General features: G+C 42.1%; 1 protein-coding gene across 9 annotated transcripts in view; it reads right to left on the reverse strand.

The window, feature by feature from the left end:
* Nucleotides 1–26,403, reverse strand: part of ST7 (suppression of tumorigenicity 7) — a 283,140-nt gene that overhangs the window by 56,229 nt on the left and 200,508 nt on the right. For 7 of the 9 annotated variants that reach the window (XM_032483629.1, XM_032483637.1, XM_032483634.1 and 4 more), the window contains 3 exons: nucleotides 23,021–23,171; nucleotides 13,774–13,866; nucleotides 10,997–11,136 (listed from right to left, as the gene is read on the reverse strand). In XM_032483629.1, coding sequence (XP_032339520.1) covers nucleotides 10,997–11,136; nucleotides 13,774–13,866; nucleotides 23,021–23,171 — 384 coding nt within the window. Of the gene's footprint in view, nucleotides 1–9,122; nucleotides 10,182–10,996; nucleotides 11,137–13,773; nucleotides 13,867–23,020; nucleotides 23,172–26,403 lie in introns of those variants that run through there. The other 2 variants (XM_032483635.1, XM_032483632.1) reach the window with 1 other exon arrangement.

Here is a 26,403-nt window from a genome sequence, read left to right on the forward strand (position 1 = left end):
ACCAGAAAAGCTCTTCTGTAACTAAAGACAAGGAATAAACCACATCGAGACAGGCAGTAGGGGCAGACTCACAATATAATCAAATCCCACACCCCCAGGGGGGCAACCCACAAACTGGAGAAAAACTATATTGCAGAGGTTCTCCCACAGGAGTGAGAGTTCTGAGCCCCACCTCAGGCTCCCCAGCTTAGGGGTCCAGCATAGGGAAGAGGAGCCCGTAAAGTATTTAGATTTGAAGGTCAGTTGGGCTTAAATGCAGGAGCACCACAGGACTAGGGGAAATAGACACTTTGCTCTTAAAGGACACACACAAAATCTCACACTCACTGGGTCCAAGGGCAAAAGCAGTAATTTCATAGGATCCTGGGCCAGATCTACTTGCTGGTCTTGAAGGGAGGCAGGGGACAGCTGTGGCACATCCAGGGGACACAGAAATGGTGGTGGACACACTAAGGAGTATTTATCTGCAGGAACTCTCCTGGAGACTGAACTCTTGCTTGGGTCATTAGCACCAAGACCTGCCCCACTCAACAGCCTATAGGACCCAGTGCTGGGATGCCTCAGGCCAAACAACTATGTCCCCACTCGTCAGCAGACAGGCTGCCTAAAACTTCTTGAGCCCACAGCTATCTCTAGATATGCCCCTGATCACCAGAGGGCCAAGATCCAGCTCCAACCACCAGTGGGCAGGTCCGGCCAGGAATGCTGCACAAGCCTCTAGATCAGCCTCACCCACCAGGGACAGATACAAGAAGCAAGAAAACTATGATCCTGCAGCCTGTGGAATGAGTCCACAAATGCAGGCCAGACCCAATTCTGGGGCAAAAATGGCCCCTGGTCCTATGGTGATGAGAAAGGAGTGCACTGCTGGGATGCTTAGGATGTCTCCTACAGAGGGCCACTTCACCAAGATTGAGAAGTTTAACTAACCTACCACATACATAAAAATACAAACAGAAATTTAGACAAAATGAGGCAGCAGACGAATATGTTCCAGACAAAGGAACAAGATAAAAGAACTTAGTGACATGGAGATAGGCAATCCACACAAGAAAGGGTTTAGAGGAATGATCCCAAAGATGATCAGAGAACTCGAAAGGAGAATGTATGCATGGAGCAAGGTAGAAATTTCTAACAAAGAGTTAGAAAACACAAAGAAAAACCAATCGGAGTTGAAGAATATGTAAGTAAAATGAAAAATACACTAGAAGGAATCAATAGTAGACTAAATGAGGAAGAAGAATGAATCATTGAGCTGGAAGACTCATCAGGGGAAATCACTATAGAAGAACAAAAAAAGAAAAAAGAATGAAAAAAAAAAAGAAGACAGTTTACGAGACCTCTGGGACAACATCAAGCACATTAATACTCACATTATAGGGATCCCAGAAGGAGAAGAGAGAGAGAAAGGGCCTGAGAAAACATTTGAAGAGCTAATAGCTGAAAACTCCTTTAATTTGAGAAAGGCAATAGTCATTCAAGACGAGGAAGCACAGAGTTCCATACAGGATTAACCCTAATAGGAACATACCTAGACATATTATAATAAAAATGACAAAAATTAAAGATAAAGAGAGACTATTAAAAGCAATAAGGAAAAAGCAACAACTAATATACAAGGGAACTCCCATGAGACTATAAGCTGATTTTTCAGCAGAAACTCTGCAGGCCAGAAGGGAGTGGCACAATATATTTAAAGTGATGAAAGGGAAAAACTTACAACCAAAAATATTCTAGCCAGCAAGATTCTTATTTAAATTTGATGGAGAAATCAAAAGCTTTACAGACAAGCAAAAGCTAAAGAATTCAGCACCAGAAAACCAGCTTTACAACAAAAGCTAAAGGTACTTCTCTAGGAAGAAAAGAAAAGGTCACAAATAGAAACAAGAAAATTATTAAATGGAAAAGCTCACCAGTAAAAGCAAACACACAGTAAAGGTAGGAAATCATTCATACACAACTAGTAGACAGGTTAAAAGACAAAAGCAGGAAAATCAACTGAATCCACAATAAGCAGTTAAGGAATGCATAAAACAATCAGATGTAAAATATGATATCAAAAACAGTAATCATGAGGAGAGTACAAATGCAGGGTATTTAAAATGCATTTTGAAATTAAGAGATCAGCAACTTAAAGGAATCAAATATATACACAGGCTGCTATACCAAAACCTCCTGGTAACCACATATCAAAAATATCTCTATCTATAATAGATACACACACAAAAAAGAAAAAGGAATCCAAACATAACACTAAAGATAGTAACCAAATCACAAGAGAACAAAAGAAGAAGAAGAAAAAAAAAGACCTACAAAAACAAATCCAAAGCAATTAACAAAATGGCAATAAGAACATACATAATGATAATTACCTTAAATGTAAATGGACTAAATGCTCCAACCAAAAGACACAGACTGGCTGTGTATGGATACAAAAATAAGACCCATATATTTGCTGCCTACAAGAGACTCACTTCAGATCTAGACATACATACAGACTGAAAGTAAGGGGATGGAAAGTTATTTCATGTAAATGAAAATTTTAAAAAGCCAGAGTAACAATACTTACATCACACAAAGTAGACTTTAAACTAAACACTGTTACAAGATACAAAGAAGGACACTACATAATGATCAAGGGATCAATCCAATAAGAAGATAAAACAATTATAAATATGTATGTACCCAACATAGGAGCACCTCAATATATAAGGCAAACATTAACAGACATAAAGGGAGAAATAGACAGTAACATAATAATAGTGGGGGATTTTAACACTTCACTTACATCAATGGACAGATCATTCAGACAGAAAATCAATAAGGAAACACAGGCCTTAAATGACACATTAGACCAGATGGGCTTAATTGATATTTATAGAGCATTCCATTGGAAAGCAGAAGAATATACATTCTTTTCAAGTGCACATGGAACATTCTCCAGGATAGATCACATGCTGGGCCACAAAGCAAGCCTTGGTAAATTTCAGAAAATTGAAATCATATCACAGATCTTTTCTGACCACAATGCTATGAGACTAGAAGTCAACTACAAGAAAAAAATGAAAAAACACAAACACGTGGAGGTTAAACAATATGCTACTAAACAACCAATGGATATCTGAAGAAATCAATGAAGAAATAAAAAAATACCTAGAGACAAATCCAAATAAAAACACAATGATCCAAAACCTATGGCACACAGCAAAAGCAGTTCTTAGATACAAAATTGATGCACAGAAATCTGTTGCATTTCTATACACTAACAATGAAATAGCAGAAAAGAAATTAAGAAAATAATCCCACTTACTATCAAAAAGAATAAAATATCTAGGAATTAACCTACCTATGAAGGCAAAATATCTGTACCCCAAAAACTATAAGATGCTGGAGAAAGAACCTGAAGATGACACAAACAAATGGAACGATATACTGTGTCCTTGCATTGGAAGAATCAATATTATTAAAATGGCCATACTACCCAAGGCAATCTACAGATTCGATGCAATCCCTATCAAGTTACCAATGGCATTTTTCACAGAACTGGAACAAAAAATGTTAAAAGTTGTATGGAAACATTGATGACTCAGAATAGCCAAAAAGGAGCTGGAGGAATCATGATTCCTGACTTCAGACTATGATGCAAAGCTACAGTAATCAAAACAGTATGGTACTAGCACAAAAACAGACACATAGATCAATAGAACAGGATAGAAAGCCAAGAAATAAACCCACACACACACTCATGATAAATTAACCTACAACAAAGGAGGCAAGAATATACAATGGAGAAAACATGGTCTCTTCAGTAAATGGCACCGGGAAAACTGGACAGCTACATGTAAAAAAAAAAAATGAAATTAGAACATTCTCTAACACTATATACAAAAACAAACACAAGATAGATTAAAGACCTAAATGTAAGACTGGATACTCTAAAACTCCTAGAGGAAACCATAGGCAGAATACTCCTTGACATAATTTGCAGCAATATTTTTTTTATCCATCTCCTACAGGGATGGAAATAAAAGAAAAAATTAACAAATGGGACCTAATTAAACTTAAAAGCTTTTGTACAGCAAAGGAAACCATAAACAAAAAGAAAAGACAAGCTACAGAATGGGTAAAAATATTTGCAAATGATGCAACCAACAAAAAATTAATTTCCAAAATGTACAAGGAGCTCATATAGCTTAATATCAGAAAATCAAGAAACCCAATCAGAACATGGCAGAAGACCTAAATAGATATTTCTCCAAAGAAGACACACAGGTGGCCAATAGGTACATGAAAAGATGCTCAATATTGCTAATTATTAGAGAAATCCAAATCAAAACTACAATAAGGTGTCACCTTACACCAGTCAGAATGGCCATCATTAAAAAGTCTACAAATAATAATGCTGGAGAAGGTATGGAAAAAAAGGAACCTTTCTACACTGTTGGTGGGAATATAAATTGGTCCACCACTATGGTGACAGTATGGAGAATGGTATGAGAGTCACTATATTATCCAGCAATCCCACTCCTGGGCATATGTCTGGAGAAAAGTCCAATTTGAAAAGATAAATGCACCACAATGTTCATAGTGGCATTATTTACAATAATCAAGACATAGAAGCAACCTAAATGTCCAACATCAGATGAATGGATTAAAAAAAGACACACACACACACACAAAGAGAGAGAGAGAGAGGAATACTACTCAGCCATAAAAAAGGAATGAACTAATGCCATTTGCAGCAACATGGATGGACTTAGAGATTATCATATTAAGTAAAGTAAGTCATAGAAAGACAAACATCATTTGATATCATTCATATGTGGAATCTTAAAAAATGATAAAAATGAACTTATTTACAAAACAGAAACAGACTCATAAGCATAGAAAGCAAAATTACGGTTATCAAAGGGGAAAGTTGGGGTGGAGGGAGGGATAAATTTGGAATTTCGGATTAACATATACATACCACTATACATAAAACAGATAAACAACAAGGACCTACTATATAGCACAGGAACTATATTCAGTATCTTGTAATAACCTATAATGGTAAAGAATCTGAAAAAGAACATATATGTATATGTATAACTGAATCACTTTGCTGTACACCTGAAACTAAGACATTGTAAATCAATTGTACTTAGTTTTTTTTTTAAAGAGGAAAAGAAAAAGGTAGCCACATTAGCACCAGAGTGAAGGTAGGGTGGCTCTTTTTTCAAGTAGGTGTTAGAAACACAGCAATTATTGGTAATGTGAAATTATCTTTTGTTGGGTGCACAGTACCACATGGGATGCTCACCCTACAGAATGACTGCCTGCCCTTTTCAGTTTAGAGCCGAATGCAGTTGGAAGGCATCCTGGGAGATACTAGGCCCAGGAATGAGTACTTACTGCCCAAGTGGCCTCTAAAGAGTTTGTAAAATCCTGGTTCTTAAAGGATAATATGGAACAAGTCTACTGATTATATCAGTCCAATGTGACAGCATTGTAGGATACTTATACATTTATTCGTCTGTTTGTAATCAGAGATTGTCAAGGCTCCATAATACACAGCATTTGCCTGTAATACCCAGTTCCATAAAGAGGACCTAGGTGCTGAAGTGGTCTGGATTAACCAGGATCCAGACAGGGGTTGGAAGAGGGGGCCCAGTGGATGACATTGCTGGTGAAGTTATCATATCCTAAAAACCTGACTGGAAACAGATTTATGATCATGAAAGTTGTGAATGAGGTGGGAGGGAACTACTGATACATCAGCATGAGCCAGTGCAGTCAGATGAAAGGCATCACTCCATATCTGTGTTCCAGGTGACTTCATGCACTAAACATGGGACACAAGGAGCCTCAGTTTGGGTAGCAGAATGAATGGAGATGTTGTTACAAAATTGGTCCAAAATAAAGCCCTGTTTTTTTTTTTTTGTTGTTTGCTTTGTTTTGGGCACTGACATGACGTGGATAAAAAGTGTAAAAGTGAGGCCTCTGGAAATTAAGCGGCGAGCCTTACCCAATTTGAAGTCTGTAATCACTCCTCTTTCCACACTACACAGCAAGATGCAGTGGGCCCTGCCTCCCTGGACCACACCTGCACTTCTCAACCAGGTTCCACGAGAGACTTAAGTCCCAATATCTTCAATGTCTGTGATCGTTCACTGCTCTCCCTCACATCTAGAATGTTCTATCCTTGGGAGAACTGAGAAAAGAATCCCTCGAAACTTTTCCTAGAGATACTAATTCTCTCGCAGCCCCCCAGCTGAGACATGCACGCTTTGTCACTAGGCTGCCCTCCTCCTTAGCACCCTTCCCTGCGTCCTCCTCTCCAGCCCTCACACACAAGAAGCAGGAATGCTGTGAGGGGCCTGAAACCGCTAAGCCACTTTCATTTAGTAACCAAAGGTCAGTAGTTTTCATCAGCAGGTATTAAAAAAAAAAAGCTTGGTGGAACATGCTTTGCTTACTTAGGATGCTTATTTATATTTCTTTGCATATTTGAAAATCCATCAACACTTTTCGGCCAGAGACTCAACCAACGCACAGAGAGAAACAGCAATTTCACTTTGCGGACCTGGGAAATTTTATTGCCTGAAAAGTTAAGTCTGAATGAGCAACACCAGGCAACCCTGGAACAGCTCATCTATCTCAATGTCCAAAACTCCTGTCCCGAGGGCAGAGATACACAGTCCAAAACGCACCATAATTCAATCAGTGTCTTGTGGTGAGAAAAAGCAACTGAACTAATAAAAAAGAGAGAGTGACACTTCAATCGCCTGATCCTCCTTTTCCCAAAACACCATTATTTAGAAGAAGGTCATGGCTCCCAACATGCTTCGTTAACATTTGAAACGCCTCTGCTTATCTGAATAAGTTCCAGGTGCCCCACTTGCAATCAGACAATTGACATTTCACTGTAATCAATATCAGACTTCAAAGAGGTCAGGGCCTATAAGTGAAGACGAGAGTCTGAAGTCAGGGGGCTGGGTCTCAGGGAAGGAGAGAGACCAGAGGAGTCAAGACAGGGCCCTTCAAACAGAAGGGGTCAGAATGCTGACCTTCCCACATTCTGTGAAGGGCTGGGTTTGGAACGATCACTTATTTATATGAGCAACCTTATCTTGGTAACCAAACATTCTAGGAAGAGCTAGTCCTAAGTCATTGAGGTAGATTAGATTAGGCGGGGACAGCCAGTTGAAGCCTCTCATTTTACTATTTTCCAGTGGCTCACACTTGGCTGTGGGCTTCCTTACTGGCTGCCTATCAACTTGTAAACACACTGGAGAGTTCCCAAGCTGCCTGCAGCCTGGGGGGTGGCAGAGCAATCTCTCTCCATCTACTAAGAGTCATTATCCCAGGGACATTATCTGGGGCGAGGGCTGAGAAAATCATTTTCACAAGCTGCAAATGGTTGCAGACAGCCTATAGGGCGGCCGTGATAACCTGTCGGGGGTCTTCACCAGGGGCCTGATGAAGTGACAAGAGGCAAAATGTGGAGAAGACTCTGGGGGCAGTGGGGGGAGGAGGAGGGAGATGGGACTTGTCTCCTTCAGGCCATCCATCTTCCTTCCCCACAAAATTTCTCCAGACACTGTGGAAACTGCTAAACCTTAATGAAGGGCGAGATGAATGTGACCCTCCAGACAGAGGTTTAAAAGCAAATTTATCTAAACTACATTTGAAAATTATGAGCAGCTGATCAAACTACCACACCTTGGTAGAGTATAAAATACGAGGACCATAAAGACAAATTTGTATTTTATTTAATCATTTGGTCCTTGACTCAAAACCAACGCTTTGGGAACATTAAATGAGGAGAGTGGCCCTGGGTCTAACATCCGTAATGAACACATCTCTATGCTATTCTGGAGGCCATGTAGCCTCACCTAGAGAACATGCAATCGTGTTCTGTGTACTATCTACCCCTCCTCCCAGTCCCCTCCCTGGTTAACACAGTTTCAGGCCATCAGTCACTTCATTCATTATGGTGGCTCTCAGTCCTGGCTGTACACCTGAATCACCTGGGGAGCATCTCAAAACTCAGATGCCCAGACTATACCCCAGACCAATTAAGTCAGAGTCCCCTGGGTTGGGAGGTGGAGGCATCAGTAACTTTTAAGCTCCCTAGATGATTTCGAGGTGCAGCCAGGGTGAAATCATTGGTTCCCAGAAAGCTGTCACCTCAACAGCTCTGACATTGCACCATGCACCTGCAGATGGCTTCTTGAGACCAGTGTTCTCTGAAGGAAATGTGGTCCTCAAGTCCCATCCTTAGAATCTGTGTGTGGTGGGGGGAGAGGGGGTCCTTATTAAAAACACAAATTCCTGGGTGCTAATACTCAAGGGTCTGAAGTTCTGGTGGTGGAGCCAACTGAATTTGGTGCACGCCAGAGGCTGAGAATCACTGTCCTGATTCCAAACTCCCTGTTTAGTGAAGAATACTGGGCCAATGACATACTTTACAAATATGCTTTAAAAAATGTTTATGAGAGGAATATAAAAGGAGGAAATGTAATTGTCTAATGTTGTAAACATATTCTTATTTTAAATTTTACAAAGTTACACTCTAATCTACTCAGACTTTTGGCAACTACTTTTACTCAGAGATAGGCGTGGGAATAGATGTGTACAATGAACACCACAGGCCCATAAACTAGGGACCATCCAAAGAGGCAGCTTGCACAATGCTGGGTTCAGAAATCATATCATGTGCAGAAGACTTAAGGAAACTTAAGATATTCTGCCTGGAGAGAAGAGGAGGTAGTAAGTTAGAGGTTAGCGGTTAGAGGTGGCCACGAATGTATTAGCTTTCTCAAGAATTTGCAGGAGGAAGTAGAGTTGTTTACTATAGTTTCGAAGAATAGACTAGGTATGCAAGTGGAAATGAAAGGAAGGCAGATCTCATCAGTATAAAGCAGAGTTCTAAGTGATGAAGTGGGCTTCCACGTCGAACAGGCGAGAGCCCCGTCACTAAAGGCGTTCAAGATGAGTCCAGGTGACCTCTATCAAATGACTGTCGAAGGTGATTTAAGGTCCCTTTCAACTCTGCATCTATGATTGTATATAAAAGAGAAGAAATGCTAAGCTGCATCTGATTTTTACATTGATTCTCTCTGCAGAAACCACTACCATTTATTTATTTAATAATCATTTATTGAAAACCTACTATATGCAAGGCACTGTGCAAAGCCTTGGGGATACAGAGATGAGGAAGACACAGTCCTGCTCGCGAGGAGCTCACATTCTAACAGGGTGTCAGGCAAGTTTTTAACAATTATAAAACAGTACAATAAATGTGATGATATAGGTATTCATAGAATACTGTGGATCAGAGGGGAGAGACACCTAACTCAGCTTAGGAGAAACCTAGAAAGAAAGATGAGTATAGAAGAATGAAGAGGTGTTAGTAGACTGGACAAGTGCTGGTGGTAATGGGGAAGGGCATCCCATGCAGAGCAAACAGCACACGCAAAGGCACTGAGGTGTATAAGAACCTGGTGCATCTGGGAACAGCGAGTAATTCAGTGTGGCCCAAGAAGCAGAGCCGGGAGAGAGATGAGGCTGAAGAGGCAAGCAAGGGCCAGACCATAAAGGGCCTTGTATGCCATGCTGAAGATCTAAGACTTTATCCTGAAGTTGGTGGGAAACCACTGGAGAAATTCAAGCGGGGAAGTGACATGCTCAGACATGCAATTTAGAAAGATCATTCTTACGTCAGAATGAAAGAAGTACTGGTAGAGGATAAGACTGGAAGCAAGGAGACTGGTTAAGACTCCTGCAGGTGTCCAAGCAAGAAACCCCAAAGATCTAAACTAAGAGAGAGCTGTGGGGTGAGAAGGAAGGGAAGAAGGGGTGAATTGCATTTGCTGAAAGCCCAGTGGCTCAGAACGTTAGATCCAACGGACTGTGGAAGCCGAAACAGACGGATGTAAGGAGTGAGAGAGGGAAGAGTCTGGGAAGGCTGCCGAGTTTCTGGCTTGAGTAACTGGGTGGATGTCAGTGCCACTGGTGGAGGTCAGGAATACAGGAGGAGGAGCAGTTTTGGTGGTGGGGGAAGAAGGGTGATGAGTTCAGTTTTGGAAATGTTGAGATTGAGGTGCCGGTGGGATTTCCAGTTCATCTTCAACACGCATGAAAATACTCTTGCAATTCCAGTCCCTGAACTCTGCCGAGCAGAAAATGTCAATCATCTGGAAAGGGATTAAATCAACCCAGCCAAGTTAGAAATCATCCTTTCTGACTCCTCGCCTTGATTTCAGAATGGAGTTCCAGGGAATCAACTGATACTCTTTTCCTTATTCCATTCTGTTTGAAATTCAGCTGTTGCAAAATCAGTAAACTTACTCCCATTGCATGTACAGGTTGACATGGTCAATTTTCAACAAGGAAACAATGGTTCTGGGCTGTCAATGCAGTTGGCTTTTCTTAATAAAGCTCCTCTCCATAGCCCTCTTTAAACACTCTTGATGGATTTCCATATTTCTAAATATCATGCCTGTATCCGTCCTTAATACTATCTCCTTTACACTCTCTCAGTTCATTCCTCAAACAAGCCACTTGATTTGTAGACATTGAAACTTTTAAAATTTAAATAATCTTTGAAAATGTAAATTCCATCCCCCTTGAAGGAAAGACCTACAATATCTACAGATTAGAAACAATGTCATCCAATTTACACAAAACTGAGGAATCTCCCACATATTTTTCATTTGCTAGGATCCCCCTCATTATTTATTTAATCCTTTTAGACCACATGCATTTTGGGGGAACTGCTGAGAAGTTTCTGAGTGTGAAAGGAGGCAAGGCATGCATTAACAAACCACCTACACTTTCTCGTTTTGACCCTCAACCCGTGATTCCACTGATAATAATGAAAATTAAACAGTGAGCAAAAGATCAACACAAGCACATCCATGTCTCCACGACACTCCTCCGTTTCTCTCACGCTGCCTCCCTGGCCTTTCCCTGCCCCTTCCGTGAGGCCTCCCTCTTGGCAAATACTCACAGCTTTTGCGAAGACCCCCATAAGTTCTGGGAACTGATGTGTCAGGAGGGCCAGCATGGCTGTGAAGGAGCACAGTCCAGCAGTGAAGAGAATAAAGAAGGGAAGCTCCTTTTTTGGGTAAACTGAGACTTCATGGAAAGCTGTGGAGATGAGCAAACAGGAAGTGTTAGGGCCAGAGTAAAATGCATTTCTTTGGGGGGACTGACTCCTCAGAGCTTTGGCTGAAGCTTACTGGAAATGAAAAAGGTGGGGCACTTGAACCAGCAAGAGCCAACACCTGAGCCGGATTTGGGTGGCCTGTCCGGACTGCAGCACTCCACCTAGGGGCACGACAGGGCTAATTCGGGGGTGTCACACATTCACGGACAGGGACAGTAACACTACTTATGCCTAATATATAGTATTCCTTTCTCGAAAGCAAACACAAACAAAACAGAACTTTATTCAAATTAAAAAACATGTTCCCAGTATAAGACTCAGAAAATCCAACGTCAAGGATACTGAAATAAAAATATCCCCTCTCTAGATTTTCACCTTCCTGTAATCTTTAAATCATTGTGCTAGGGTGATATTAGTTTATATTGTACTTTTTTCCTGGTGCAGCCTACTATGTCAGTGGAGGTGCCACCGTGATGAGAGAGACATTCAGCAAGGACCTCATAACCCGGTCCGTTCAATCTGCAAGCGCTGGGGACCAAGGCTGTGAGGGTCACCTGGCTCAACTGTGAGAGACACGTGATGATAAATACACTTCCATCTATCTGTTGTGGGAGCTCCTTAGAGTGCCTTTCACAACTTATAAATTTCAAGCATTGGGTTTGGGGAAAACAAAAGCAGGAGTACGAGCTTCTGTGCTTCCTGCTCGCTGTGGGGCGGCCTGAGACCTGGGCTGGTGGTGGTGCTGACCTGGGGAGGCAGGGACTGGCCTGCACAGAGAGAAAAGCACCGAGAGCTGGGTCTGGAGCAGGGGAGCCTGTGGCTGTGCGTGGGCAACACTGCTGCTCAGACCAGAAGGACCCAAGGGAATCTTCCTCAGGGAATCCAAGGTCCCCAGGCCTTTCCTCACCCTTTCAGCTCTTGTTACTTGGAGCCATAGGCAGTCATGCACTCTGCTGAAATGGAGGGTGTAGGGGGCCAGGGAGGGACAAAGCACAGACGAGTATGGGCACCTGAATCCAGGGACGTCAACCTGCTAGGATTCAACACGGGAGGACACGTGCTCAGGGCCCAGCATGGACACTAGACCACTCATGTGCAGAGTGCAGGGAACATGGAAAACCACCCACCTCTTCCCACCCTCACCCTCAACACCCAGCGATTTTGAGGGGGATCAGACTTGAACTACTGCATGCAGTTAAATGAAGGTGAGCCACAATCCCAGGCCTGTAAAGATGACTCCTATGTGGTTTCTTTTAAGAGCTAAAATCTTGTTCTAATAGTGACTCCATCCCTGTGGAAACCTGATTGGACTCAATTAAAACGTTTTTAAAAGAGTGTACTTTTCAGAAAACTGCCTTTCTCCACAAATCAGAACCTTTAACAAGGCTCTCCCTGTAGGCGGAGTCAAAAGGTAAAGTACGGGCCCGCCCCCGGGATTTCCAAAATCAAATTCACCGCAGAATGAGGCACTAGACTCTTCGCGATAAACTCAGATGCTGAGGAACAACACGTCACCGAGGTCTCCCAGTTCCCGAGGTAACACGCCCCGCCGTGGGTCTGGCCCAAAGAAACGAGAGAGCTATCTCCTGCGACAGCCACCTGGGACAAGTTCGTTCTGCACCCGGACCCCACCACGTTGGAGATTTATGACTGGCTCAAAAATGTGGGTGCTGGACAATTTACCGGCACCCAGCACCAAAGTCACACGAGCCCTCCTGGCAAAGTATTTAAATATGTTACAGCTATGAGACATGACGTAGCTGAGGCTGGTGCAAGGTGGGGGTGGCAGGAGAGAGGACGGGGAAGGGAAAATAGCCAGAACTTGCAGCTTATTATCTGAGGGAGAAAAATATGTCCTAAGTCAGGGCCACATGAAGAGCCTGGAAGTGATCCTTGTACACAGGATGATTTGATAATAACGATTCAGCTGGAATTGTTACAACAATGTTGTATTAAAGTAAACCAAATCACACTTTCTGCACGTGGTATGGGCCCTCAGGCTGCTCGCCTGTAAGGCCCTTGAGGGCAGGCTTTGCCCTCTGTGTGCTGTATACAGTGCTGATAGCACTGTACCCCAGCTCACTGCGTGCCCTCTGGGAGAGGCTCACGGGAAATCCCGGCGGCCAAGAGCATTGTCACCACAGAGAGCACACCCACCCTGCCCCATAACTCCGCCCCTGCAACGATGCTAGTGTCCCGTCCGTGACTCATCTGCACTCCCTCTGAAGTCAGTGCCTTCCCTTCAGACTCTAGCCTGTGCAGACTGCATCTGACCAGGGCAGAGCCCAGGCGGACCCTGCACGGTCAATCAGCCCAGCTGGGAGCATCTGCCCCAAACTAGGAGTCTCTCTGCCCAGACCAACCAGCTCATGATGCCTCTTCACCTGAATTTCAGTCTTTCCCTTTGATAAATCTCGAGAGACATGGAGGAGGAAGGAACCAAACCTACAGACATAACTCACTTTAATGCATATGCTATCAAATGAGGACAGGGTTTGGGAGAAGAGTACTAAGAGACAAGGAATATTGTAAACTCTGATCACTCCCACCTCTTCCCATCCCCCTTCAGGCGCACCGCCCTCATTGGCCCAAGAGAGAAACATGGAGGGCAGACTTACATGGAAGCAGCTCACGGTCTGCTGTTTCCGTGCAGACTGGGTAAGGGTAAAATAGATGCCCCTTTTCCAAGGGATAAGGGATCATCCGAAAAGCTGAAAAGGAGGAACAACATGTTAGAGAGTCAGTATCGGTCTCATAACTTCTCAACTTCAAAAAGGGACTTTGGAGCATTTTTATAATGGTGAACACTTCTACAAACAACTCCCAGAAAGGATGCAAGACTTACCCAAACTCTGAGTCATGGGCCAGATAAACTGTCAGAGATGTATTATGATGTATGACTCACACATGAACCTCACGCTATATATTCTGGACAAACCTCACAAAACTGGGTGGGGACGGGGGTGCAGAGGAGTCGGGAAAGCCATCAATTTCAATGCCCAGGGTTTCCTCATCTACAAAATATTACTAAAATGTCATAAGCACTAATTCAATATAGCTCAACTGATGGTAATAACGCAAGCCTGGATTGAAATGCTTCCCCAAGAAGCAAATGTGGGCTGACTTGCTGGAGCGTGTTACAGATGCACAAATATGAAAGGCATTCTACCACGTCTATTTAAAAAATATGTCCAGGTGGATGAGAATTCCAACCAAGAGGGATAAAAACAAAAATCTAAAAATGCATGACTTGGGAGGTAGTTCTAAACTTTATGAAACTTTTAAATCTTCAATATCATGTGGGGAAAAAAGTGGATCTGGAGAGATTGATTATCTGTACTTTGATGATGTCAGGCCACCTAAATTCTGCTTTTGTGGCATCAGATAACATTAGGTCTCACACTGAATTATGGCTTTCCAATCAATCCATCCCTTCCCATTAGCACGTGTGTTACTCTCCCTGTTACAATGTCATCAGCATGTTAGTCTCACTGTTCCTATGAACAGTACTCAAGGAGGTAATTTTTCTTCAACAGATGTCCAGTAACTACAGCATGCTGTAGATATAAAATATAAAAACTACACCCTACACTGGGAATGTCGGATTACGATCCTTGCCTTCACGTATGTTAAAGAGCGGTGGCGGCAGCCCAGCAATCTTTTTGGTCCTAAATGCGATGTTTCAAGGGCTCGTAGCTACATCCTCAGCTGTGTAATTACCTAAGCCTTCTCAAAACGCTGTCAGTGTACATATTTATCTTTTGCATACTTATTTCAAACAGGAATCAAAAACAAAGAATGTTCTCCCTCACGAGAAATGACAAGGTTCCATTGTAACCAGCATCAGTGCACATATGGTATTTATTCTGGTGTCTGAATATTATTTAAAAGTAAAAACATTATGTATGTGATTCCAGCATTTGGAATGCAGTCAATCTACACCACAGTGGTATCACTCTGAGGTTACAGCACATTGCCACGGAGAATATAAATCACTATAAACGTGGGATTAGAGCAGAGCCAGTCTGCTGGCAGTTGGCTGAGGTAAAAATGTTATCAATTTTCCTCTCATAACAGAAACCTCTTAAACAGAGATTAAAACATTAAAAACACTCCAGACTTTAACTCTTCTCAAAATGAAAGGCTCACCCTAGTTTAATCAGACCTCTCCGTTCATGCAAACCAAGATGACTTTTGCCCATTACAACGAGCAAGAGAGGAGATCTCTGCTCAGGTTGTTAACACACAAAGATCACTCAAAAGAACCAGTATCTCTCCCAGCAGAACTAGGATTGGAGGAGAAGGGAAAAAAATTACAAAAACAAAAAACAAAAAACAAAAACAAAACCCCACTTAGTGCTTCTATAGGATATACTAAACTCTTTTCTGGGAAGCAGTGCATTTAAATTTAAACTGCAATATGGCAGGATTTTAATACCATTTCCCATAAATGATGGCTGCTATGAAAGCATCCCAAAAATGTAGAAAAACCTATGTGGAAGTTTTTTTGTTTTGTTTTTTTTAAAATCCAGATTCTCCATGTGCAACAGGGCTGCTGTAGTTAAGAATCTGTTCAGGTTCGTACGATAGAAATAAACCCTCAGTTTTCAAAGGAGCTACAAATCTGAATGCAAAATTTTATTCAAAATTGAAGTCAGTTTGCACTTCAGGGAGCAATTTTTTAAATGAAATATAGGAGTGCAAATTCTTGAGAGTGTTCAACCATAGAAATCAAATGGTTGGTTAGTGTCTTTTCAGTCAGATGCCAAATGTTTTTCACTCCAGTAATTGGCATGCATACAGAATTTTGCGCATCAAGTTCATCTTTTCCTTTTCTAATGTGGTCTTTTAGGAGAAGGTGAAGACACTGATTACACACAATTTCAGAAACAATACACATACAAACACATACACACTTCCTGCACTGTCCTCTCCCCCAGCCCCCGTGATTGTAAATACGCTTATGTGCTCTTAAAATGTCTCTCTTTCTCATGTCAGTTGTCATTTACATCGAGTTCATAAAATAATATTAAGGCTTTTGGCTTCACTAAACAAAAGCAAACACAATTTCTGTTTGCAATTCTATCCTTTACCCGCCCTGCTGTGCGGGGTCCAGCAGCGTGTGAATAAGGGTGGAGGTCTGGGGAGAGTGGGAAGTGGCACTGCCCTGGCCTCACCAGCCTAGCCTCCCACCTCCTGCCTCTTCCACTGCAAAGACATGCAACTGCTCCCCAAGGACCTCATGGCTTTAGACGAACGTTCAGAACTTTCACAAGTGCAAATAATAACACACTGATTTAGCAGGCCAAGAAAGAATGGAAAAAATGTCACTTGATTTATTTTATGAAATTGATCTACTTCACGAGTGACTAGAAACCGCCTAAAAATCTTCGTCCGAAAAAACATACATTTCAGAGGAATTCAAATTGTACACATATATATTTTTTGTTTTGCTAAAAACAAAACAAAACAAAAAAAGCTGGGCCACTCAGTTAATACACAGAACACAAATGGCAGTTTTAAAAATTGAAGTGTAGTTTATTTACAGTGTTATGTTAGTTTCAGGTGTACAGCAAAGGGATGCAGTCACAAATCTATCTACTCTTTTTTAGACTCTTTCCCATTATAGTTTATTACAAGATGTTGAATATAGTTCCCTGTGTTGTACAGTAGGTCCTTGTTGTTCATATGTTCTATATATAGTAGTGTATATGTTAATCCAAACTCCTAATTTATCCCTCCTCCCCCTTGCCCCTTTAGTAACTCTAAGCTGTTTTCTATGTCTGTGAGTCTGTTTCTACACGGATGGCATTTTTGTATGTTCCTTTTGTGACGTCCTCTAAGCCCCAACCCCATCAGCGCTGTGCCCATCAGAGACTCTACCATTACTGGAGAAAAAGTTAACAGAACCGAAGGATGGATACGTGAACAATTCAATTCCTGATTTTCCCAATGATTCCTAGTGACCTCTCATCCTATCCACAGTACAGACAAGGATAGAAGGTAATGTTTGTTATTTTGTTTGTCTTGTTGTCTTTTCAAAGAAGATCTCTGAGAACTATATATAGATTGCTTGTGACAACAAGAACTGAGTTTGAATCCCTCATGCAGCAGGGATAGAAAGGTGTCGCTGCACTGATGGAGTAGACAGTCTGGGGCGGGAAACAGCTGATCCAGTAATCGTGAAAGCAAGAGTGAAAGTTGCCCCCACAATAGCACGTACCTAATGGGGGAGTGGCGGAGGTGACAGCTGAGGAAGGGTCAAACCTGACCTAGCTAACAACTGTATGACTTTGGGTGGGTCATTAATCTGTGTCCAGTCTCTTTGTCCATAAAAATGAGAATACCAAGGACCTCAAGAGGCTGTTAAAGGGACTGAGGGTGACAGCAGAGGTCACCATGTCTAAACACAGTGTCTGACTGCTCAGTGGAAGTTAGTTTTCTCTTTACTTTTGCTTCCCACTAACCCAAACTTCCTCCTTTCTCCATCAAGTCATGCCTTAGCTCATAACTAAAGATGCTGCTTGTCTGCAAATAATTCGAAGTGCAAATGATAAAACAGAAAATTATCATTAAAATACAAATTTTACTGTTACCGCTTTTGACTGCAATGCAGGCCACCAGCCATAAAGGCTCTTTGTCTTCTGTGAGGCTTTGGGCACAACAATAAAGAGAACTCAAAAAGTCAAAAGCCTGGGTTCTTATGCACATTCTTTCAATTTCCAGTTACATGGCCTTGGGAAAACCACCTTCCTTTGGTTAGACTACATGAAGTTCCATTCTGATGCTGAAGAATGCCAGAGTTTCAGAGCAGATTCACTAGCTTGTCAGTGACCCTCAACACTCCAACACTCTGTTCCCACTTCCAAGAGAGCACTGCTTGTGTCCACACTATATACTGTACATATCTGTGTCTGTATATGTGAGTATACAGATATCTGTGTACACACACACACACACATACACATTGGTATTTCTCTCAAAACATGTCTGAGTCTTACTCATCTTGTTATTCCCCCAAAGAATGCTGGCACAAAGGAGGGACTCAATAAATGTTCATTGAATAAAGGAAGGAATCAATTAATATACAGTTGGGAAGAGACAGAATTTTCCTTTAAAAACACCAGTGGATCCAAATTATGGTCAGTTACTCAAAACTGAGTAACAGAAAGGAGCAAGCTGGTTCTATTGGGCAGGACGTGGGGACTGGGGATTAGTGGGAGTTGGCTCTGGCCAGGGATGTTAGCTGATCATTGCCTTCTCCCAAATTATAAAATTTAGCCCTAGATCCATGGGGTGAGGGGTAGGAGAATCTCTCTTTAGCAGTCCCAAAGGTGCCAGGCTTTTGGAAGAAAGGTTCGGTTAGAGGAAATGCCCTAAGAACCACATCTTACAGCAAGCAGCATTCACCATCAGGTTCAAAGAGAATAAAGGAGAATCAGAGTCTCATCCTCTGCTTCAACAATGGACCATTTTCTCCTCTCAAAGGGAATACTCTGCCTTCATCCACCTAAAAACCACCACCTTCAAATCTTATACATTATTTAGTGAATTCTTTGAGAAAAAAAAATCTCCAAAAAGAAAATAATCTTCCTTGATCAAGTGGAAAAAATGGAAACAAAGAAAAGCTAAGTGATTTACCCCATGGCAATCCAGTCTCCTGATATATAGGACTTGAAAATTCAATCTTAAAGTTCACAGTTGCGGTCAGCAGACTACCCTGCTTTAGAAAAAATAAATACAGCAAAAACATAGCCTTGAAAAGATCAACATAGGAAGAAGATATGGCCACATCAGTATTTAACACAGGTAAAACAGAAGATGTGCCATTTAAAATAGGGCCCCATAAGGCACAATACCATTGTAAATAAGACACAGTTCAATCGAGAGCCCTCATTCATATACGTTTTTATATTCAACTCATGCTTACAGTCATGTGTGTGCACGTATGTGAGGATAACCAGAACCTACAGTGTTTAAAATAAGTATAATTCAGATAAGGTGGCAGCTGTGTAATAAACTAAGAAACATATTTTTAAATCTTGTAAATTAAAACTTATCCCCTTTCTTGATTATCTTGACTTTGAGGAACATATTGTGTAATTTCAGGGACTGGGACAGTGATGAATCAAACATTTTACAAACCTTTGAAATACTGATGTATTTGTGGTTGAGGACTCAGCATTTTTTTTTAAACCACCATATGTTTCAAACCCAAACAATCTCTGCCATGCATCAGCTGGACTTTGGGGTTTTATCAAAAATGTGTTATTTCAGCCTGACTGGTGGGAAACTCACTTAATTCAACTGGATGACTAATGCTCCAACATAATAAACTCATTAAAAATCAAGAAAGATATACCTCCATCCCCACCCCTAACCAATACTTGATAGAAGTAAGGATTTTTTTTTTAATTTCTAAAAGATAAACTGACTTTAAAAAAAGAATACTCACTTTTAACATGGAAACTGGTGAAATTAGGGGCTGTTAACGTCCTCCGTGAATTCTCTTTCTAATGAAAAGGGGAAATTGGAAGGGAGTTGGGAAATGGCCTAAATATCAGAATGAATTAAAAAATGATTTAAAGGAGAAAGCTAAGACTTTGAGGCTGGAGATGTCAAAAGGCGCCACCCAGTGGTGCACTGGAGGAAGTGCAGCATCCTGTATTCGGGCACAGGCTGTCTAGGGGAGGCCAGCTGACCTCAGACAGGGACAGGGATCATGTAGCTGCCCTTGGGACAACTGCCCTGGAGCCCACCGACCAGAGGTGGGGTGATGGCATTCAATATCGCTTCACAGTTTTCAAAAACTGGGTAAATAAATACCACTGCAGGCACCTGAGTCAGAATTCTAATCCTAGCCCTCCAATTTAAAATCCAGAGCTCTAAGGCCCTTTTAACCTAGAATGGACACAGATCTAGAAGTCATGTCAACCTACTGCATGCAATTGTCTGAAGTTGGAGTGATAGTTCTTTCTTCTAACTTGCATGACAGATTTACAGCTTTGGTTTTTTAAAAAGGACCAAAACTCTTTGTAATGAAAGATTACTTTTCTAAACACAGGCATACACACGTATACATACATACTATTTATGCTTGTAGAAAATATATATGCTTGTTGTAGAAAATTTGAAAAATACAAATATGAAAGAAAAAGAAATCACTTAAAATCTACTTAAAGATGTATTTATTTCCAGTCTCCTTTGTTTATATATAGAATTCATTTTTCAAATAAATTTGGGCTCATTCTATGTTTAAAATATTTAGGTCAATATTTAACAACAAAAATATAATTTTACATAAAATGGTTAACTCTCTAAACACTAGAAAGGGCATAGATATATCCCAGCCAGTACTGATGTAAACGGAGGGCTCTAAGCAAGTGTTTCAGAGATGCCTGATCCTCTTATCCTTAATCCATTCAGGAAAGGCCTAAATCTCTGGTTTTACAGAAAAGAACAGTGAAGAAAGAGTAAACTTAGGTTTACATCCTGGCTCTACCAATAGTGCCTGCAGGACATGCAACAAGTTACTCATCTAATGAATCCGTTCCTCTTTTGAACAACTAAGATTGCTGCCTCTGTCCTGCCTAACTCAGAACGTTATCAGGAGTACACGAAATGAAGGAAATGCAAGACCTCTGAGAATTACCCTGTTATACAAACACTCGTCAAGGTTCTTGGGATCCGGCAAGGTGGCTGGTAAGCACGGCTCTGAAATTGAATGGTGTGGCTCTGTTTCTGAAAACTGAACAGCAGTGTAACTTCCTGGATTGGTTCCTAATTATCTATAAGGATCAAATAGAGAATTTCCCTCTTCTATAGGCCCCTGACTGCCTTGCCACACTGCTTTATGTCTAAAACCCCACCTCTTCTTTATTCTAATAAAGCATTCCGCCCATCTGACTGGCGGTAACTACATTCCCCCAGCAGCACTACGCTGCTTGATCTGGGGTCTCACTACGTTACTTCACATTTCTCACAATCTCATTGTCCTTACCAGCTGTTCCAGAGCATCTCTGTTACCTGATTAAATGGATAACTAATTTCCAAACAGAATTTCCAGTTATTCCTCGTGGGATTTTTTTTTATGGTTACGCCATTCCTCACACCACGTCTCTACCACCTCCTGGCCCACCCCTCTTTTGATCCTTTCTAGAGGACTGGTAACTTTCTTGTCAATTAGAGCCAGTCAATAAACTACTATTATTATGTCTCCAAAATACCAATCTATAAATATGTTTTTATTTGCTAAGCCAATTTGACCATTTAATTTTACCACAGCTAACACTAGGTGTGCCCTCTCATATTCAGTCTTGCTGGGTTTTTTTTGTCTTTTTCTCATATTTAAATAAAAATTCCTTTTGTCTCGTCTGGATAGAACACCTCTGGCCCAAGCCAGAGAGGACTGTACATGTGTCTACACACGCCCTGAGCAGAGTGTGCTGTCTTAACATATCCAAAACCAGGACCAGGACACCTGGAGTCCGTTATTACACTTAGAGAGTCGAGGTGGAAACATCGATCAAGTCAATGTCCCTCAAGTTATAAACAGTAAATTATTTAACAAGACCCACTATCAATTCTCTAAAGAAATATTTCCAGGACAACCAAACAAAAAACTTTCAATCGACTTGAGTCCCATCTCTGTCAAGTTACTTTTACCCCATCCCACTTGGCTGCCCCCGCCTCCCTTCCTGCACTAGTTTGGATTCCTGCTGGGTTAGGGGAGGGCAGGAAAAGGGAAGAGCAGAGATTAGCAAAATGAACATAGAAGGAACAAGATAAACAGTCAAAGGGATTAAAAAGACGTTTGTTTGTGAGGCTGAGCAGAGTAGGAGTGAACTAAGAAAAAATTATCAGAAGACTCTAATATTTGCTTTCCCCACGAGAGGGGAAAACCCCCATGCTACATGTTGCACTTGTTTTGCTTAAATTAATGATAAGTGTCAACACACATGTTGTCCGATAATCCAGTGTTGAGCTTTTTTTCTTAATTTACATTCTCCCAAACAGCCCTATCACTAAGCACTTCTTCGTACAGTGTCCTTGCCTATAACACTGCCCTAGTTCTTCAGAACTTGGTTCAAATCTCACATGACCCATAAGGTTACCCAGGTCTGCTCCAACCCATAGGCCTCTCCCTTCAGAAAATCACTGGGCAGCTGCTCCATCCTGCTGGTTACTCCTCCTGACTGGATGAGATGCTTCTCCAGGGCAGGGGGAATGTCTCACCCACCATTAGAGACTCTTCTCCCTCCACAGAATGATGGGGTCTAGCATGTCCTCAGAGCCATTTCTCCCTATATCCCTCTAACAGGCATTATCCATTAAACACACAAATGCTACCCCTGCCACCAAACTCTAAGGTCCCATGGCCACTGCTCTTGTTCTGCTGGTCACAACTGCCGGTCACTTGTGTTTGGCCAGCCTAGCTACCCTGGAGGATGACTGTGGTGGCTCTTTAGCCAGCCCTCTCAGAAAGGCCATCCAGAAGTGGTAATCAGAGCCCAGCAGCAGGCCTAACCCTCCACGGAGAGGCCGAGTGTCTCTCCAGGTCTCTAGAGAGGGTTTTCCAGGTGTAGTGTGCTCCTCTGCCAAAACAGTCCAGACTCATCCCACCCACTGTATAAACTTGCTTTTGTGAGCTGCAGAGATGGCCTCACCGCCTGAACACCCACCACCACTGGGCAACTGGAGAGCCTAAGTAAGTAACCACCTCTTGGTGGTGGAATATCACGGAAAAGAAGAACCACAGATATGCAAATCTTCGCTATTCATCGTGAGCACTCGGGGCAAAAACAGTGTTAGTACCTTTTCATGCTTTCAAAAAAAATTTTTTTTCAGAGAAAGAAAATTACTTACTGCCTTCCCACGTACAGTGCAGAAGGTTCAGGGCCCCTTCCACCCTCTTCCAGTGCGCCAGATGAAAGAACGCGTACGCTATCGCTTCACTGTCCCCTCTCTTCAGGATATGTTCTGGGGGAAGGATTAAGCTTTTCATTTCAAGTAGGTACTGAAATAAAAAAGGCAGGAGACAGGTGTGTTAATACACAGTAATGTGGAATTCCATATTGAAAATACAGAGGTTGATTTCCCTAAAGCCGCCACTCATAAGCACTTCATCAAACCTGCAACCTCATTCCTACATTTGACGGCAACTGCTGAAACATCCAGCAATCCAAAGTCTGCTGACAGATACTCAGCCTGGTAGTACTTTCCTGCGGCAAAGATCAGAGGCTTTCGGGCTAAGATATGCTCATCAAAGAAATATATATAGACTCAAACGGCAAAAAGGAAAATTTAGAAGACACAATAAGTTGGTATAACTTTGTAACTAGAATGGAAATATATACAAACATGCAAAGGTTAAGAAGTCATATGACTAAGCCACCACACAAAAGAGACTTGAGAATGACTACCACTGCCCATTAGTTTTTTTAAACTGATCAGTAGAGAAGGACCCAGTCTGTGAAAAAGGTCACCCATCGCTGCTCAGAGGCTGGAGGGAGGAGGGGTCACAGGCTGAGCACAGGAAGACCTCAGGGAGGGGAGCAACAGGACTCCAAACCACAATGTTCCTTTGGCTCCTTTCCCAAACAATGCAGGGGTTTCAGCTTATGCCTCTTTATTCCTATCTTCCACAACGGAGGTGGGAGCCTGGGCCTGAGAATGGATGTGCTTCACAGGGGCTCTGAGAAGACCAAGCTTCCACTTGCATTCCTTTGTGTTTACTATAGAATGGAAAAGGAAGCAAATTTGGGATGGTATTTTATATTTGCAAATCTTCACTTGTCTCTGCTGGCTGCTGTTTCCTGGGTGCCACTCCTTATTATCTCCCCTCTGGATCCGTCCCCACCACACACACACACACACACACACACACACACACACACACACACACTCACCACCACCACAACCCAGTCAGCTCCTTTTAAATGGAGAGTAGCAGACCATGGGGGATGTGTTTTATTAAAATGGCACAAACACAGCAAAAGGAGGTACTAAGAGAAGAGATGGTCAATATTTTATTGTCAGAAATAATTGTGGATCAACTTGTCAGTGGAAATTTATGAAAGAGGGTGGAGAGGACTCCTGATGCACAGAATGAAGGTTACGAGACACCCATCGGTTGTGTCAAGGCCTCGCTGGGGGTGCACACCCTCTGGGCACACGGGGTACAGTGGCCTTCAAGCCTCCTCTCCTGCTGGCACGCTTGGTGTCAGGGTGTGCTGCTCAGCAGGAGCTGAGTGGACACATTCTGGCCTCTTGGTTCAGCAAATGAAACGTTCCTCACTCTGGGTCTGATACATGAAGAAAGCTCCAAGCCTCGGGCCTCAAAGCAGGAAGAGCAGGAAGTGAGAGAGCCCGGCCAGAGGCAGGGAGAGTGAGGATGCTGCCAGCACCACTGCGGAGCAGGTGCAACTGAAGGCCCCCTTGACAGAAAGGCCTCTTCCCAGGCCAGTCCACGAAAGGTGTTCACTATTGTCGCAAGCGCTCCTCACGTGAGTTCAGATGCCTTTTTGAATTCTACATGTTACTGCTTTCCTCCCTCATCTTGTTTTAAAACAGTGTAGTACAAAACTCTTGTGAAAAATAACGATTTTGAATTACTTAGTAATCCAACTAGCACTACATTTTTAATGAATATCAGCCATAATATAAATAAAAAGGTGAACTTTATGTTCAGAGATATTTGACGACTATCCCACTGTGATTTCACCTAACAGAAGCCATTAAACCATGTGTTGCTACCACTCATGACAATCTCAGGCGGCTCCAAGGGTCATAAGATCGATAACTTGTAAAGTGCTATGAACTCAAATTGTTTCACAGTAAGTTAGAGAAAGGAGACCATTTGGTTACTGCTAATAATTATCAGGGAAACAAAGGAAAGGGAAAATTTCCCATTGAGAACCCTAGAATACAATCCTGATTTCTGAGTTTCTATTAATTATTTATAGCCTACCAGATAGTCAACTTTTAAAGGAGGATCATGCAATATGAACTTTGAAACAAGCTAAGTATGAAAACCACTAGCTCATGCATCCCAGGAAAGCAGAAACCTCTTTCTGAGAGTCAGGTGGTGGCTGAAAGAAAGTGGTAAGTCACCATTCCTTTCGATTTCTGTGATTAGGAAAGGCTCTCAGTCATTTCATTAAGCGTTTGTGGAGAACTCTTCTCCTGGGCTAAGGAATCTTCAGAAGTAGGACAATTGGGGCCTGGGTGCCACCCACATGTGCGGGTGGAAGTCTAAACAAACTAGGAGGGGGCGTGGCAGAGGAAACTTGGGGAAGATAGGGGGTTATTTAGAAAATTACCTACAAAGGGATATAATGGATCTGTGTTGTGCAATATGGTAGCCTCTACCACACACGGCTCTTTAAATTTAAATCAGTTAAAACCAAATAAAATTAAAAATTCAGGTCCTCAGTCCCACTAGTCATATTTCAAGTCCCCAAGAGCTATATGTAGTTCATGACTACCAGACTGGACAATGCAGGGAAATTTCCATGATCACAGAAAGTCCTAATGAACAGCACTGCTACAGACAATGAAAGTTTCCAATCTTCAGCTAACTGAAACAATTTTTAACATGAAAAAATTTCACAGATGCCCATGATAGAAATGGTAAGTGTAGAGTCTATTGATCAAAGTTACACAACAAAGCTATAATAAATGCAGTATTACAAGAACTCATTTAAAAGCATTGTTGGCCACCAGGGCACCTACATATATTCGGAAAACAGCAGTGCACGTGTGTGTGAGACAGATGGTTCACTCAGCCTGCAGGCTGCATGTGGTGCATGTGGCTTCAAGGACTTCGTCCACAGCCCCAAAGGCGAGCTGTGAGGTAATGCTCCGTTTCTTCTCTAAGCTCCCTCTAACCTTCGTGTATGTGTACTTTTCACATAGTGCCTTAGATTAGTTATCCACGCATTTTTCTCCTCAGCTCAATCACAAGATCCTCAAAGCACGAATCTCACTTCCAAGAATTCTCTCGCAATGAGCATCCCAGGCTTCGTCAGCCTCGCAAGGCTACCCAGAGCAACTCATCAAGGAAACTCAGCTGCCTTTTCATCGTATCTACTTCATGGCAGAAATAGGTTATGTCTATAAAGGAGATTTATACTCCAGCGTAGCTCCAAACAAAATTTTGGCTCTAACCAAATAATGAAGGCTAATAACAACAATGTGTTATGGTTTTGGCCAAGGCTTAAAATGGCTGGCAAGATCGGTTCTCAACA

This window comes from Camelus ferus, chromosome 7 (genome assembly GCF_009834535.1).
Source record: "Camelus ferus isolate YT-003-E chromosome 7, BCGSAC_Cfer_1.0, whole genome shotgun sequence".
Lineage (NCBI taxonomy): Eukaryota > Metazoa > Chordata > Mammalia > Artiodactyla > Camelidae > Camelus > Camelus ferus.